Source organism: Alosa sapidissima, chromosome 22, assembly GCF_018492685.1.
Source record: "Alosa sapidissima isolate fAloSap1 chromosome 22, fAloSap1.pri, whole genome shotgun sequence".
Taxonomy (NCBI): domain Eukaryota; kingdom Metazoa; phylum Chordata; class Actinopteri; order Clupeiformes; family Clupeidae; genus Alosa; species Alosa sapidissima.
In genome coordinates this window covers 7,676,586-7,694,773 of record NC_055978.1, presented here as the reverse complement: position 1 = coordinate 7,694,773, position 18,188 = coordinate 7,676,586, and the positions used below count along the sequence as shown (strand labels likewise).

General features: G+C 41.0%; 2 protein-coding genes across 2 annotated transcripts; both read right to left on the bottom strand.

Moving 5' to 3' along the window:
* On the bottom strand, positions 1 to 4,314 carry LOC121697727 (gastrula zinc finger protein XlCGF8.2DB-like). Its single transcript, XM_042079373.1, has 2 exons — positions 4,297 to 4,314; positions 1 to 2,400 (listed from the first exon to the last, which is right to left on the bottom strand). Exon 2 carries the CDS (start codon positions 2,282 to 2,284, stop codon positions 1,229 to 1,231), a length of 1,056 nt encoding a protein of 351 aa, XP_041935307.1. The 5' UTR covers positions 2,285 to 2,400; positions 4,297 to 4,314; the 3' UTR covers positions 1 to 1,228.
* A 2,811-nt stretch (positions 4,315 to 7,125) lies between these two features.
* On the bottom strand, positions 7,126 to 16,959 carry LOC121697726 (piggyBac transposable element-derived protein 4-like). Its single transcript, XM_042079372.1, has 2 exons — positions 16,562 to 16,959; positions 7,126 to 9,833 (listed from the first exon to the last, which is right to left on the bottom strand). The coding sequence occupies exon 2, from the start codon at positions 9,422 to 9,424 to the stop codon at positions 7,238 to 7,240; it is 2,187 nt and encodes a 728-aa protein (XP_041935306.1). The 5' UTR covers positions 9,425 to 9,833; positions 16,562 to 16,959; the 3' UTR covers positions 7,126 to 7,237.
* Between the last annotated feature and the right edge of the window lie 1,229 nt (positions 16,960 to 18,188).

Here is an 18,188-nt window from a genome sequence, read left to right as displayed (position 1 = left end):
TAGTCGATCACATCACCTGAGCGCACTTTGGATAATTTTGTTTAAAAATAAAAAGCCTGTCGCTAGAGAAGCTGAGTGCAGAGGCATTTTTTTTCCCCCTGCCTCAGTTGTATCGGTTGAAACACGTGTCAGGGACACCACAGATGCTCCTCAGGATAAGAATTGTGGTGGCCATCAAAGGTTTAAACGTTTATTAAACATTGACATACAGGTAATGCAGTGGTAAATGTGTAAGAGTAGTGGAATGGTGGCATACAAGAAGAAATATATAAATGGTGGGTGAATTAACCATTTATTTACCAGTAAACTATAAAGGTAGATGTGACCAATATCACTTAAATTTAATGTAAAGTAAAACTCGGGTAAATATACTGTTACAAAGTAACAAAAGAACAAAGTAAGCTTAACCAAATAACAAACTTAAACTTAGCAAGTTAACAAGTTAGAATGTCAAATACACCAGATAAAATAAGTCATCACACATTAAAAAAAAATAAAGATCAAACCCAAAAGTAAGGACAGTGATTGAGAGACAGTGTGAGAGAGAGAGAGAGAGGTCAGAGAAAGGAGAGAGACCTCTAGCCAGCGGTAGACCAGAATAATTAAGAGACCTTATCTTAAAGAGCAGCCCTGCTTTATCCCAAGGCAAAGACCATCTGAATATGCACGACCCTCCCAACTTGCCTACAGACCATTGGTCATTGGTGCAAAGAATAGGTATGAGATTCACATACAGACTACAGTGTAGCTCTTAGTTTTCAACTATGCACAAACATTAGATGATCATGAAACCACCATGATCAGACTGCTGCCCACATTACAAGTGATAATTAAAGACCAAACATGAATGAGTAATATTCACAGCATACATTTACACAGATTTCAGAAGTGAAAATCAAACCAGTTTCTCTTTTTGGATAAATTTGACTGTATTGTTACCCCTGGGTGGTGCAGAAGGTTCTTTGTTTGAGAATGGGGGGATGGACCAAATTTGGCTGGTCCAAAGATCCTGGCCTTACACAAGCCCCACCAAATCATACAGTATCATACTCACATTCTAAATAGAATTGAGTATGGCTACGCCAGGCTACAATATTGCAGATGTTGGCATAAATCATACATACAAGAAATTTGAATGATTGCTGTATATTGTATTACTCTCAAAATATATGGCAAAATGTGGGGCCACATCATGACAAAAATCAGGTTCTAATCAGGTGTTGAGCTTTTATTTTTTATGGTTATGCTGATGCCTTTTTAAATTTCCCAGATCAGTGAAACTCTTGTCACACTGAGAGCAGTGGTAGGGCCTCTCTCCAGAGTGAATATGTTGATGAGCTTTGAGATGAGACATTGTAAAAAAACTTTTATCACAAATGGAGCATTTGTATTGCTTCCCTCTTGAATGAATTTGCTGGTGCATTTTTAAATGATCCTCTCGACTGAATTTCTTGTCACACTGAGTACAGTGGTATAGTTTACAGTGTGTTAACATGAGTCTTTGAAGATTTCTCTCTGACACAAAACCCTTCCCACATTTAGTACAGCTGTATGGTTTTTCTCCTGTGTGTATGTATTGGTGTTCTCTGAAGAGAAACATTTCAGTGAAACTTTTGCCACATTGGGAGCAGTAGTGCATTCCCTCTCCTGTATGTTGTCGCATATGTTTTACCATACTCTGTTTGAATCTATAACTTTTACCACACATAGTGCAGTTATATGGCTCCTGTCTTCCGTGAACACGCAAGTGGTCCTTAAAATGAGCCTTTGAGGAATAGCTCCTGCCACAATGTGTGCAGTGGTACTTTTCCCCCCTGTGAATGCGCTGATGTATTTTGAGATTTCCCTTTACGGCAAAACTCTTGCCACATTCAGTGCAGTGAAATGACTTTTCTCCAGTGTGACTGCGCTCATGTCTTACCAAATCTGAAAGGTGAAAAAAACTTTTGCTGCAATGGCTGCAGGGATACGGCTTCTCTCCAGTGTGAATACGCTGGTGAATGGTGAGACAAAACTTTTGCCTGAAACTCTTACCACACTGACTGCAGTGGTAAAGTTTCTCTCCGGTGTGCAAGACCCTGTGTGCTGTGAGATGATGCTTACGTTTAAAGCTCTTGCCACACTGGGTACAGTGATATGGCCTTTCTCCTGTATGCATGCGTTGGTGTGCTTGGAAATTCCCTTTTCGTCTAAAACTCTTGCCACATTCAGAGCAGTGGTACGGCCTTTCTCCTGTGTGAATTAACATATGCTTTTTTAAAGTATCCTGTACACTGAAGCTCATGCCACACTGAGTACAATGGTATGGTCTCTCTCCTGTGTGGACACGCAGATGTATGGTGAGATAGGCCTTTCATCTGAAACTCTTCCCACACTGAGTGCACTGGTTAGGCCCCTCTCCTGTATGAATAAACACACACAAACACACACACACACACACACACACACACACAAACAAACACAGTTAATGTTTGTGCATTCAAGTGATCTCTTTAGGTAGTCATACACAGTGTGGAGCTGATTTTGACCGTATTACTGATTTGTGTTTATCTTTTTATAGTTACGCTTAAGTGCTAGCAGAGTGCGTACATTTTAACAGAATAGTGTCGTCTCATAACAAACACCAACTCTATGCACTTAACAGAAATGACGATTGCAACAGTTTATGTTATAACTTGTTTTTAACTCTGTAAATTGTGTTTCCTCTGTTACTAGATAGATAGATAGATAGAGACTTTATTGATCCCCAAGGGGAAATTCAGGATATGAATTCAGGATATAGGAAATATGATGATATAGGAAATACTGCTTTAACTTTCCCAACCGCGATTACCACGAGTTTAAAAATGCTACCTTTCCTCCCACTGTGTAGCCAATAAGGCATCCGTTGTGGGCAAAAAGAGTCCAGCGTTCCACACGCTTTTTGTCCATTATGAGTGCACCATCCGGGGACTTCGGTGCCCTTTGTGTTGTTTGAATTTTCAGTGTGAACGCCCTAACACACTCAAATTAGGTATTGTAAGTGCAGAAGTACGCCGTTTGAGACACAGTGCTCATCACTTCTCCGGTCGCCTCCATCTTGTGAGGAGTCCCAGTAAGATGGCGGCGTAGAGGTATTGCACTGACTAGTGTTGTCACGATACCAAAATTAATGTTTCGATACCAAGTCAAGAATTGCGATTTCGATACTTCTTCGATACTTTTTAAAAAATGTATTTGATTTGGGGGCCCCACCACCTTGACATCATCATCAATAATATTGAATATACTGTAGTGTGATCATTCACACCAGTGGCCATCCCAGATTCTGCTTGACTCTCTCAACACAAACACACATGGAAAATGATGGCTTATGTCATATTTCATATATTCTGCATAATTACTAGTAAATATATTTAGCAATTTGAAAACTATTCTAAAACTATAACTATTTTTAAACTATTACACTTAGGCATATCTTTAATGTGGTGTGTAGGTCTAATTGAGTGCACATTGGTGATGTGTAGGTGTAATTGAGTGCCTGTCACTTTAAGAGATACGTGAGAGTAATTGGCCTTGTCTCACGGTTTTAGTCTAGTGAATAAAAGTTGCACATAGCGCATAAGGATATGTGGATGCAATTAATTATGTGTTGTATGTCATTAGATAAAATAAATGTTCAAAAAAATGTACAAGTCGAAGAAAATCTTTCTGAGATCATAGAAGAGATAAGTGTCTTGCAATGTTCATTAATGATTTTAGCGAGCACTATTGTCAAACGTGACCTGAGATAGCGGGATAGTCAGCAAGGATCTCTCTTCAGATGTAAAAGTTTGCCATGGTTGCTTAGCCTATTTCTAAATTACATTGAACCCAAATAGTAGGCCTAAATTACCAAAATCCCACAGCTTAGATAGGTCAGCAACACAAACTTGAGAGATACAAGTGAGCAAATCAACTTGATATTAGCCTATTATTATGTGTTACCATAGCATCACTTGAACTAGCAGCCATCTCTCACTGTTTATAGCACGACAGCTGCGCTTACGTGTGTGTGAGGAGAAAAGATGCCAGGCCACAGGTTAGGGGAGGAGGCGCTAGAAGCATGCCTTGTGCACACGCATGTTACTTCAAAAGAACACGGTCATTCTCAAAAGTATCGATACTAATAAAATTAGGCATCGTGACATTTTTAATTTCAGGGTATTGCGATACTTTTGTAGTATCGGTGCACCGTGCAACACTAGCCCTGACTGCACAAACATACTAGCCTGACGAGCCATACCCACATTAAAAATGTAGGGTCTGGGCACTCACCGTTCGCAGTGCTCAGTCCGAGGGGCGGTATAATCGGTTGTCTTTCAAATTCCCTCTGCACGCTAGCCTGGGTGTTCCCATGCTGCCTTGCGCGCGATTTGATTCACGCTGCTAAGGCAGCCTGGAGACCATGGAGCAAATTTTCGCCTGAGATAGGGAACCAATCACAGAACAGGGGGGAAAGCAAGACGATGATGAGCTATGCACAGACGCATTTGATAGACATCCGTGGCACCCAATAAACGGATCTGGGCATTTTTTTCAAATACGAGAAAATGAACGTTTGGTTCCCAGACCACGTCTCATTGAGAAGTGGTGGCGCTAGCCAGGCTATCTGCACGCAATAGGACAGCGCTATGAGTCCCATGTTTCCCACCAGCAGAGCTAGTTGGCTAGTTCAAACTTTTGCCAACTTAATAAAAGCTTAACTCGTGTCACACTATTCGCCAACAGCAACATTACCTTATTTGTTTTCAAGTAGCAGGGAATTCAAGCCAAACCGTTGCAACTCTGCCATCAATCATTATGTTAAGCCCGCCTAACGACTCTATACACGATTTGATTGGCCTAATAGAAGTTTAATTTTTCAAGCTCACAAGCCAACGGAGAGTTGCTAGACTAGCCCTGGCAGCAAATTTAATTTGTTGCTGCTAGGGTGCGTCTAGATTTCCAGGCTACACACATACCATTTCTTTACACTTTCAAAATTAAAAATACATTGATTTGTCTGCAGGGTCAGTACTTTTACGTACCGAAATGGCCCCAAGGATATATGCAATTTTCTTGTAAATTTATACACATTCTGGTTTTACTCAAAACTAATCTTATTAATGTCATTATGGTCCCCAACAAAGGTGTACACTCAGTATCATCCAAAAACAGGCAATCAGACTGTTCCTTCCACAAACAATTTAATTGACATTGAGTGCAGAAGTACGCCGTTTGAGACACAGTGCTCATCACTTCTCCGGTCGCCTCCATCTTGTGAGGAGTCCCAGTAAGATGGCGGCGTAGAGGTATTGCACTGACTGCACACACATATATCCTTTTTGCACTTTCAAAATTAGAAATACTTTGATTTGTCTGCAGGGTCTGTACTTTGACATACTGAAATTGCCCATCAAAACTAATCTTGAAAAAAAAAAAACTAATGTCATTGTGGTCCCCAAAAAAGGTGTACACTCATCCATCCATCCAAAACAGGCCCATGGTTGTTTTTAAACCAGACTGTAACATTTATATCACAAACAATTTAATTAACACAAGTGAGTTGGAGCTTCACTCTAAAATCACATGCCTACCTTTATGGGTCTCAGGCTGCTCTGCATCATTGTTGATCTCTTTGTCCTTCTCTTGTGGACCTTGTGTTCTACAGCAGTCCACCAGCACCACCGATACCTTCTTTAACTGGGCCAGAGACACAGGGTCTGCAGGGGAAAGCTGAGGACTGAAGCTGGGGGCAGACGCCATGTTTCCGTAGTAGGCACAACAGCCGGGTTGTGTAGGGTACAAACAGTTAGAAATACCTACAACATTGGAATATTAAAAGGTGCAGTCAGTAATTGTGCAGGAAGTCACATTTGTTTATATTAATGTATTAGCAGACACTTATGTGCAACATTTAATATGGCAGTTGTCTACACATATCCCGCCCCTTCCGCGGCAAAAAAGTAGACATGTGAATACATTGTGGTAATCCTGTGGTGTTGTGAATACACTGTCCCAATCATGTGTTGTGATCTTGCGCCGATAGATAGATAGATAGATGCCACTCTAGTTGACACCGGCATCCGAAAACCATAAAAAAAAAAAAGATTGGTGTTGTGACTCGTGAAGCCTTGCGTACGTGCATTTCTGCAGAAATAGATGCCCGATGAGTGCCCAAAAAGCATTACAATATGGCTGCCGAGTGGAGGGACTTGCCTAATAGGACTTTGGCGTTATTTGTGATCATCAAGTGTAAGTATAAGTATATATATACTCTTTTGATCCCGTGAGGGAAATTTCATCTCTGCATTGAGATGAAGTTGGAGCTTCACTCTAAAATCACATGCCTACCTTTATGGGTCTCAGGCTGCTCTGCATCATTGTTGATCTCCTTGTCCTTCTCTTGTGGACCTTGTGTTCTACAGCAGTCCACCAGCACCACCGATACCTTCTTTAACCCTTTAGGCGCCAGAGGGTTTTTTTTCGAAACGTTCGATTTTGACATCTTAATTTCAAAAGGCTATATCTTAAAAGTGATAAGAGATAGAGACTTTCTGTAAATTAGAGAAATATTAAGGATGACCCAAAGTTTATGTAGGGATTAAATTTTCCCATCTAATTTGCATATTATGACATCATATGACGTGGTGGTTTGAATGATAAAATTCAGCACTTCTTTCCCCCAAAAATGTCCCTCACCTTCTGTGTGCTATATTGCACAATACTGAATGCTCAGGTAAATAGTAAGTAGTAAACAAACTGTGTAAATCATTACTAATAAATGGCAGTAACAAACCGAATGAATGTAGCAGTAGGTTGGCCTTTTGCTGTAGAGATCTTCCATTTAGTACATACAGTAGGCACTCTGAAGCCATGTATGGGGCACATATATATTATTCATATGACACACAAACACAAGTAGACAAGACCAGTTTAGTTCAAAAGCTCACTCGCCACGCCAAGGCACAGATTAGGAGTGAGATGACGAGACAAGACGAGAGACAATGTTAGTATTTTTTTTTCTTTTTGTTGATGTTTTTTTGGTTGTTTTTTTTTAGCTGACAAAAACACATACATCACAAGGACATGAACTCACAAAAAAGAACACATAGTGTACACTACTAAATGGTCAGGGAAATAGATAGTAAATCAGCAGTCTAAATCATTACTAATAAATGGCAGACAAAGAAAAGAATTTATGTAGCAGGTCTTTTGCTGTAGAGATAATGACTCCCTATCCATCCAGGTGACATTTCTTGTAGTGTTTCAGGGTGTGGTACCTCTCATTGCAAGGCACAACACAAAGACCCACCCCACACTGCCTGCACATGTATTTTGTCTGACGGCGGCCTTTAGGGCGGGTCCGATCAGAACAAACGACACAATCTGGGTTACCATCAGACTGGCAGATAAAGTGGCGTTCAGTGAGTCTCTGTGGCATGTCTCCCAGTGAGGATGACTTTCGGCCTTTGTTGCTCTCTTTCCTGGAGAAGCCTTCCAGTAAAGCAGTGATGACATCCTGCACGAAGACTTTCAGGGGCTTGTGAGGAGCAGCAGTGCAGCTGCAGTAAATTATGTGGGCATTCACCATGCTTACACTGAGAATGGCATTGAAAATCCTATTGTACCATTTCCTTGATCTATGGGGAAAGAGGTAGGTCTTCATTCTCTGGTCTGCTGTGTCGACACCCCCCATGAAAGAATTGTAGTCATCAACACAAACAGGCCTATTTATCTCCCTATAGCCACTATCAGTGTGTTTGGACCTGATGCGCTTTCTGACACATGTGTTGGAATGCAGTGAAGAGAGCATTGTGAAGCGCTTTGTATCATGCCACGCACAAGCTAGCAACTTCCCCTTCCTCATGAAGACTGGGTCATCTCCCTTGCTCAATGATAACTGTTCACGGGTGAGGCCCTTTGGCATCCCCTTCCTGTTACTGCTGACAGTCCCACACAAACCCAAATCATTACTTGCCAGCTCATCTGCTATGGCTGGCGAGGTGTAATAGCTGTCCATGTACACCTCATGCCCTTTCCCTGTGTACGGGGCCATCAGCTCAGGGACAACAAGGTGTGTGGCACCGAAATCAGCATTTGCATTAGGCCTATTTTGTCCGGTGTACATGGACCACTGTAGCACATAGCCTGACTTTGCTTCACTCACAACAAATACTTTGTAACCATATTTGTCTGGTTTGTTTGGGTTATACATTTTGAGTGTGGATTTCCCTTTGAATGCAATGGTCATTTCATCCAGTGACAGCTGCTTAGATGGGCCATACACTGCTGAAAACCGAGGGATGACCAAATTAATGATTGGGCGGATTTTGAATAGCCTGTCATAGCCTGGCTGACCCCTGTCAACATACTCCTCATTATTGGTGAAATGAAGGAAAGACAAAATCATCTCAAATCTATTCCTGGACATCACATTCCCAAATCCAGGTGTTGCTGTTGGCCAATATTCAGCCCAATAATCCTCCAACTCTGACTTCTCTACCAGACCCATACTCAAATGCAGAGAAAAGAAGGCTTTCATTTCACTGACAGTTACGTCAGACCATTGATGAAATCTGGAGTGTGGCTGGAGTTGATGGGAGGCTAAAAACTGATGGGCATAGCGATTTGTCTCAATAACAAGTAAATTCCAGAACTCATCAGAGAGAAAGAGTGATAGAAAATCTAGGGGCGAATTGGCATTGGAGAGTTCTCTTTCCCCCAGATAACCAATTGGCTGATCAAAGGGCGTGATCCAACTTTGGTACTGCTCCTCATTGGCCAAGTACTCAAAGCCAGCATTCCCATCATCTTGCACTAAACTATGCATGGCTCCTCTGCCCCGTGTCACACCGCCTCTGCTCCTGCTGCGAGCAGCACGGCCTGATCTGCCTCGCGCGCGCGCCGAGTGGAGAGAATTCTCATTGCGACTCCCCCTGCCTCCACGTTGCCCCCTAACTGTCCTATTAACACTTCGACCTCGTCTAACATCCCCAGTGGAATTAGACAAATGCTCCGCCACGTTACTGTCGCTGCAATTGCGGAGAGGCACATGGTCAGAAGACAAAGAAGCTAGCTGGCTAGTGCTGTATAAAGACTGGACCCCCACATAACTTTCAGCCTCGTTTCCCACATCACTAACACGCCTGCTAACTTCCTGATGAAGACTCCGACCCCGTGAAACATTGTTCCCAGCACTGACATTGGGCAAAGGACCATCTACATTGGGCAAAGGATTCATTTGTGCTTGGTGTAGGTCTAAACTTTGTCCAGCTGCACCATTGCAAGGCAGGGACGCATCTGAAGCGTGGTGAGTAAACGAATCACCGTCATTTTCTAAAGGCAGATATTCTCCTTCAGAATCAGGGTCAGCGAATAGACAACCCACCACTTCATTGCAGGTAAACTTTTCTGATGCCATTACACGATAATGTAATGCAAATACTCTCTGACGTTGACAATACCGCTCTGATAAAAATGGCACACACGCACACTTGCTCCGGTATTTCTCGCACTGATTCAATGCGCTCTAGCGGGAAGATTTTGTATAGAAGCATGACATTTTTTTGACTCGGTGATGACATATGACATGTCTGCCATCTAGTGGAGTGGAGTTTGAACGAATTATGACACCCTATTTGACAAAATCGTCCGTTTTTTTTCAGTGCCGCATCTTGTCGACAAAACTCAACCGTGGCGCCTAGAGGGTTAACTGGGCCAGAGACACAGGGTCTGCAGGGGAAAGCTGAGGCCTGGAGCTGTGGGCAGACGCCATGTTTCCGTAGAAGCACAACAGCCGGGTTGTGTAGGGTACAAACAGTTAGAAATACCTACAACATTGGAATATTAAAGGTGCAGTCAGTAATTGTGCAGGAAGTCACATTTGTTTATATTAATGTATTAGCAGACACTTATGTGCAACATTTAATATGGCAGTTGTCTACACATATCCCGCCCCTTCCACGGCAAAAAAGTCGACATGTGAATAGAATACATTGTTGCAATCCTGTGGTGTGTTGTGAATACACTGTGCCAATCATGTGTTGTGATCTTGCGCCGATAGATAGATAGATAGATAGATAGATAGATAGATAGCTGCAACTCTAGTAGGCGCCGGATACCGAAAGCCAAAAAAAAAAAAAGATTGGTGTTGTGACTCGTGAAGCCTTGCGTACATGCATTTCTGCAAAAATAGATGCCCGATGAGTGCCCAAAAAGCATTACAATATGGCCGTCGAGTGGAGGGACTTGCCTAAAAGGACTTTGGCGTTATTTGTGATCATCAAGTATAAGTATATATACTCTTTTGATCCCGTGAGGGAAATTTCATCTCTGCATTTATCCCAATCCGTGAATTAGTGAAACACACTCAGCACAGTGAGGTGAAGCACACACTAATCCCGGCGCAGTGAGCTGCCTGCAACAACAGCGACGCTCAGGGAGCAGTGAGGGTTAGGTGCCTTGCTCAAGGGCACTTCAGCCGTGCCTACTGGTGGGGGTTCGAACCGGCAACCCTCCGGTTACAAGTCCGAAGCGCTAACCAGTAGGCCACGGCTGCCCCAACTGAAGTGAAGTGTGATGAACTGAACTGAACTGAACTGAAGAAGTGTGATGGAACGCACCATCGGGCGGTGAAAGTTGCGTTTCGGGTGTGTTCATGGTTCAAATGTAGTGCGTAGCCGGAACCGTGATAACGCGCACTTCCACACTTGCTAGGCTGTTCCATCAAAGTCCTTTTAGGCAAGTCCCTAACAAACTAACCCCATGCATTTCTATGGAGGATAGATGACACCATGTGCTAATTTGCATATCAATGACTCAATGTTCCCTCTCATTAAGATCTCTTTTTCCATTCACTGACACGTGTGCACAGGTACAATGTTACATGTTGAAATTACTGTACCAGATTTGAAGATATTTAAATTACTTTACCAGATTTGAAGATCTGACATACAAATGTTATTATTACAAAGCCAATAAAAATAAATGGATTTTCACCTAGATGTTTTATTTACTTATTTCTACATTTGCACTGCTTGAAGTCAGATTATAAATTCACCATACATCATTTAACATAAAGACAATGGGTAGCCTGCATAGCCTAAAATACTGCTAGGCCTATAGCCTGTTTTCTAACTTGTATGCTCGATTTTGAACTATCTGGTTGGCTTGTGCATGAAGTTGTAGGCCTAGTCTACTTTCCTTTGTTCAATGTGTTTGTTGAACGATGCTGGCATGCATGTCCCTGTTAGTTTCCCTGTCATCATGTCTCGTTGATTCTAGTTCCAATCAGTTGCTGGCTGCAGTCTTACAATGACGATCTGTTAGATCTAGGCTACTTAATAACATGGGCTGATACTACAAAGGCCAGTCATTAGGCTACTTTTATAATCATGCAATGCTTTGGGCGAACGCGATGTAATTCACAATCGAAACAGGCACGAGAAGGGAGATTTTCTGACGTTTCAACAACAAAACACCGCTGTCCCGCTATCCGGCAAAAGATTCTTTGGACGCTGCTATTTATGGATTTCCGGCTCCCATTGACTTACATTGAACACATGTAAACAAAACGTCAATTATGTGCTCAAACTAACGCGGACTTATGAAAACAACCATTCCACTTTGATACGAAACTACATAATTGTACAACATTTATACAACAAAAATCACAGAATTTGGATCAAATAATTAGGAGAAATCTTATGCAAAGCGTCAACCCCTAACAATGTGCCCATTGCCCAAATTTGTGGTCGACTAATGTCGAATGTCACAGTAATGACATTGAAAAAGGTACCTTCATGATACACTTCAATTTATAAAGGTACAAAATATAAAAAGAAAAACACAATTTATCAGATGGATTACCCAAATAATTTGTAACAAAGTACATTTATTCGAGGGCACATCTATTCCCAGAACTATAATGGGTGTTAAATATTCCACAACCACTAGATGGCAGCATGACACAGCACATAAAGTACACATACGTGTCGCTGCGACCTGAAGGATGGCGTGGTTGAATATCCACTTCTCCAGCACTTCGGGTCTAATAGCGGGTTAATTGTATGACCACCAGATGACGCCATTTCACTGCACCTCGGGCCTAATAGCGGCTGTAACTTCGTTTAAGTGATAAGCCTCGAGGAGCCGACGGTTACACTTGTATTAGGGGCGTTGTTAGCCACGCTGCGCAAGCCGGGTAGGCTACAGAAGAAGCCAATAGGCTACAGTCGCGTGTGTTTGTGGTGATTTATATGTATTAACAAAATAATAATGTAACATTAAAGAAATAGCCTACATAGATAAAAAAAAAAAACTAAATAATTACACCAAAAAAGTAAAGAAGCTTTATCATTGATATATAAGCTTACTGAAAATCAAATATAGGCCTAGCCTACAATTGTGTTCCACAGACAATATGTCCTACAGATAATAACAACAGTAAGAACATAGGCTAACCTAAGTCATGACGACACGGGGGCTTAAGTCTCATGTTGGCCTATGACTACGCAGCCTAGGCTACCAAGCACGTCTGGGTCTGCAACAGTGAAATAGCTCCAATATTGTGGCGCCAATGAATATATGCTAACATGAATCTCATCAGTCACCTATAGATAAGGGTTAGGCTATAACATATGTAGGCTATAATGTAAAAATGGGGTCATATCATATAATGTTGACTTATTAAGATGGGGGAGAGAGCTGAACATATTACACTGAACTAATTGTTCATTGTTGAAAATCAATCAAAAGTTTGTAGTTGATCCAGAGGTCATTGGTCGCAAGGACAGTTAATGGGTGTATCCACAATAGGGACCTTGTTACAAGTTGGTCTTTCAACTGCTAATGCAATCAGTGGCCGTCAGAAAACATGTTAGACAACTGAGGAATGAGATGCCACACATAAAATGTACAGTCAAACAGAATGCACAAACATCAATGGGAATCCACCAAACACTGCAGGGAACCATGTTATTGTCAATAAGCACTCTGCCACGCTAAATCAGACCCTGCCTATGTTTGTGCAGAGCAGAACAGATGTTTCTAGATATGATGCAGGACCTGTTAAGAGAGATTGGCAGCTCAGTCTCCCTCATACTAGTCCCTACAGTGAATGATAACAATAATAGCATAGTGCTGCTGCTTCTGATGTGCAAGACAAGACAGGGTATATATTCATAATGTGACAGGCAGCATGTATTTATCATTATGTTACAACCTCTGAACAACTACTATTGATGTTAGAAGAACAAAACAATACATCTTCAAATGTTCATTGCTTATTACATGTGTTATAAAAATAAAATCCTTGTCTGCTTTCTGTGTTTTTGCATGCACTTGTCAACAGGGGTGTAAAGACATATTTGTTCACCATGCACTTAGGCTGTTCTGAGTCATTGTTTGTATGTTATAGTATTTGTTGATTTGCATTTATTGCCCATTGATATTGCATTCACATTATTGTTTATTATTGGTATTCTCCTTATTAATGTAGTGTCACCAACATTTAAAATAATATCAACTGACATTGTTATTCATAGCCATATTTATTCTGCTCTTATAAGGTAATACAGTGCACATATTTATATTTCATTTATACTACTCTAAACCACCTTCTGAAAATCAACTGTATAGTGTTTCACTGCACCATATTTCTTGACCTGTCTCACCACCTGCCTATAGGCTGCTTACACCACCTTACTTACAACACTTCGAAGAGCCAAAAACAAAGCTCAGCACACCTGTTTCTTTGCATCAGCAAAGTTGGAGGGTTAATTTATGAACCATCACTTCTAGCTGAAAGATCACTTCTAGTAGGCTACATGTGACGTGTGCTAGAAGAGAAGTCATTATTGTCCACTACTGGGGAAATTCATCGGCAACACTTTATTTTAATGTGTCGCTGTTACAGTGTACCTACCTAATTAGGTACAGTGGTACAACCTGTGTAACAACATGTACTATCAGGTACTGTACTATCATTGTACTTGCATTATGTATTTATGTACATTGTACATAGGCTATAGTTGTTACATTGTAATACTGAGTGCTTTTACAAAACGTTGCCAATTTGCCTAAATTTTCATCAGAGGCAAAGAGCTGACCTGAGACCGGCTGGATGGGGTAAATCTGGTCATGAAAGATGACATACAAATCATTCTTAGCTCCAGACAAGGCCTCATTGTCTTCAGTGTACATGTAACACCTGTGCTGCTACAACCTTGTTACTCTTTGATACAGTGGAATAAACCTATTAAGTGTACCAGTTAATTACTTACATGTACTTACATCTTCGATGTCTTGGAACAGGTCTACTAATTCACATGTACTGTGTGGTGTAACAGCAGGCAGGTTTCAACACATCAATTACAGGATGCATGACATCATTGACAGGATGTATATAATATGTACATGTAAGTATTTAACTGGTACACTTTATTTGAATGGGTTTATTCCACTGTATCAAAAGAGTAATAAATAACACAGTTGATACATGTACTACAGGGTAATGGCAGACATGTTCCAAGACACCAATGACACAACATGTAATGTAATATGTAATTGTAAGTGGGCAATTCCACGGAAAATGGACTTTTTGTCACATCCATAACGCCAGTGAAATGCCTTGGCATTTGTATGATGTGAATGTTACTATTCATTTTTTGTGCATTTTTTCTCATGTACATTCTTCAGCCAAAAATAGCAAATGCACAAATTTCATGTAATCATTCACATCATACCATACCATCACATTTTATTGGCGTTATGGATGTTAGAAAAAACGTAATTTTCCATGGAATTGCCCAAGTACTTAGTACTTATGCCACTGTATCAAAGAGCAATAAGTGTGTACCAACACAGTTGATTTAGTGAATTAGTAGACCTGTTCCAAGACATCGAAGACACAACATACATGTCATATGTACAAGTAATTAACTGGTACACTTAATAGGTTTATTCCACTGTATCAAAGAGTAACAAGGCTGTAGCATCACAGCTGTTACAAGGATACAAGGAAGTTTATTGTCACATACATATAGTTACTGGAAGTAAGAAATGCAGTGAAATTATGTCTGGTGTCAGCCTATTTGTGCATTTATATAAATGTAGCGTGACAAGTGTGTTTACATACAGCAAAAACTCTTCTGTATTGCCCTCTCTCTCTCTGTATAAATATATATATATATATATATATATATATATATAATATATACACACATTACATACATACACATATAAATGTAGCGTGTGTGTTGACAAGTGTGTGTTTACATGCAGCACTAACTTCAGTTCAGACCGACAACCTGTTCTGTATTGCTCTCTCTCTCTCTCTCTCTCTCTCTCTCTGTATATATGTATATGTATATGTATATGTATATATATATATATATATATATATATATAGATATATGTGTGTGTGTGTGTGTGTGATATATATATATAGTATATCCATGCATATGTATTGTATGTAGTATTGCATTACTACCCTATTCTAATTTGGTTTGTTCTATTGACATGGAATGAATGAACAGGCACACGTGACTATGGAGTAGGTCTACTTCACAATTCAGATTTTCAGATGGTGCGTTGTGGCTGACAAATCTCGAGTGTCTAGGTTCATTGCTGGTTCCTGGTTGCTGTAGTGCAATGATGTCATCTGCTGGCCGTGCCGCGCAATAGCGCCACAACATATGTAATTTCTCTGGACATTACGGTAAAAATCTTGTTTTCCCTTACTAATATTAGTGTCATCCAGCTAACATTTGGCTTAATTCTTTTGACATTTCGTTCCTTTATAAATTGTAATAAAGGTACGTTTTTGAATGTCATTACTCTGACATGTGAGGGATAACGGCCACCGACGTGACCTGTTATACGTGACTCATGGACAGGGGGAAATGCCATTAACTCGGCGTCACGCAGCGGCAATTTTCTTAATATCGATATTTCTCCACATTACTTGATCCAAATTCTGTAATTTTTGCTGGATAAATGTTGTACAAAAATTTTGTTTCGTATCAAAGTGTAATGGTTGTTGTCATAAGTCAGCGGCGTTAGTTTGAGCACATAATTGAGGTTTTGTTTACATGTGTCCAATGTAAGTCAATGGGCGCCGGTATTCGGCCAATGGCGGCGTCCAAATAATCTTTTGCCGGATAGCGAGACAGCGGTAATGAGTGAGAACCTGACTGGTCGGATGCAGGAATCAGATCACTTTCATTACACTTCCTTTTTTGTGGCATAGTTCGCTCCTCTAATTCCCTAGCCTGTCGGAATGGCACCCAGGCTACCCTTACCAAATTGTCCTATCAGTAGGCCTAGCCTCTTTAAAAAAAAAGCATAGGCCTATGTGGACATACAATTTCTGCATCGATGCAATCGTTTTCTTTCGCATCGCGCTGCATCTTGAACATGATTGTTTTCCACACCCCTAACACAACGTAGATTTAAACTTTAATTGGTGCTTTCGGTAGCCTAGCCTACAGGGAAAAGCCTAGCCTACTACACGAATTAGATTTTGGGTTATATGAGATAATACAGTTAAACAACTTACGTTCTTGCTTGCTGTAGTCGCTGTGTTGGAGAGACGCGCCCCTCTTCCAGCGCAGGAGGCTATACACCTCTGAAGTTCACCTACAAAAAAACTACCATCTTTGTCCTAATAAGGACATCAGGTAGGCTTATCTTTAGATTTTTTTCTTGGGAAAGTAACATGGGGATTTTAAAATATCGCACTTGTTAAACTCTCACGGGGATGATGACACAGTTTTGTCCTCTGCCTTCGAGTATAGGCTACGGTGAGGCATTTCACGCAGGCACGCCCCCTTTACCTCGGAGTTCTTGAGGGTACCCCGAGGTGGCAGTACGACCTTACGACAAACATGGCGGCGCCCATAGTTGAGATATGTATTTTCTTTGCATTTGTACTGTGTTGGTTATTTTAATTTCTCTTACACACTAGATTTACAATGCAACTTGTCAGTTAGCTTCAATTAATACCCGGATCTCCTTATATGGGCAAAGATGGCAGCTTTGGTTCCTTTTTGCAGGCGAACTTCAGAGGTCTATGGGTTCATGTCACCTTAGTGGGGGGCCTTAAAGGAGAATTCCAGTGTGATATTGACCTAAAGTGTATTGAAACATGATACCGAGTGTGAACGTATGTCTCATAGCCCATCTCGGCTTGTCCCCTGCACTCCAAAATCTGGCGCTAGTTAGCCGATGCTACCAACAGCTTTTTCAATAGTGGTGCTTCGGCATCGGGCTAGCCATGCAAATAAATCACTGTTTTACACCCATTTACGAGGCTCAATGTATCTCCACACTTCATTGGTAGACTTCCAAGGGCCCTGACATTTAAAACGAGACATTGAGAACTTTGAAAAAGCACTGGTAGTTTACTTACAAGACGATTTATACAGACAGTATCTTCACAAAGTTTAGCGTTTGCAGCCATCTTGAATTTAGTCACGATAAGTCGAGCGACGAGTAAGAATGAACAGGTATGATAAGGGATCAGATTCCAAAAATAATTCAGTGGAAATGCATGGATTCCAGTTGCTGCTACTGGAAGAAACTGGAATCCATGCATTTCCACTGAATTATTTTTGGAATCTGATCCCTTATCATACCTGTTAATTCTTACTCGTCGCTCGACTTATCCGATGCCGAAGCACCACTATTGAAAAAGCTGTTGGTAGCATCGGCTAACTAGCGCCAGATTTTGGAGTGCAGGGGACAAGCCGAGATGGGCTATGAGACATACGTTCACACTCGGTATCATGTTTCAATACACTTTAGGTCAATATCACACCGGAATTCTCCTTTAAGCACATAAATAGGTAATTTCGCGCAATTTCTTCTAAAAGCGCCAAATTTGGCACAGATGTAGCTCAAGTTATACTGATATGATTTAGCTAGGGCGCCGGAACCAGAGACCCTCGGGGCCAAGATGGCGGCAAATCCAATATGGCCGCTGCCCGAAAAGGGTTCAGACTAGCTTTTAATCACATGAGCTACAAATTCAAACTTGATGTCTTTTTCAGCTTAATTGATCATGGGAAACACATATACATGTTTATATTTATGACCCAGTATATCTGGACCGCTTAATTCTCCAATTCCAATATGGCCTTACACCCCATTGTTTTCGCCAATTTATCTACAAGCACAAAATTTGG

Excerpts from the sequence above, each read along its gene's own strand:
- LOC121697727 (XM_042079373.1), bottom strand. The coding sequence starts at position 2,284 with ATGAGCTTCAGTGTACAGGATACTTTAAAAAAGCATATGTTAATTCAC.
- LOC121697726 (XM_042079372.1), bottom strand. The coding sequence starts at position 9,424 with ATGGCATCAGAAAAGTTTACCTGCAATGAAGTGGTGGGTTGTCTATTC.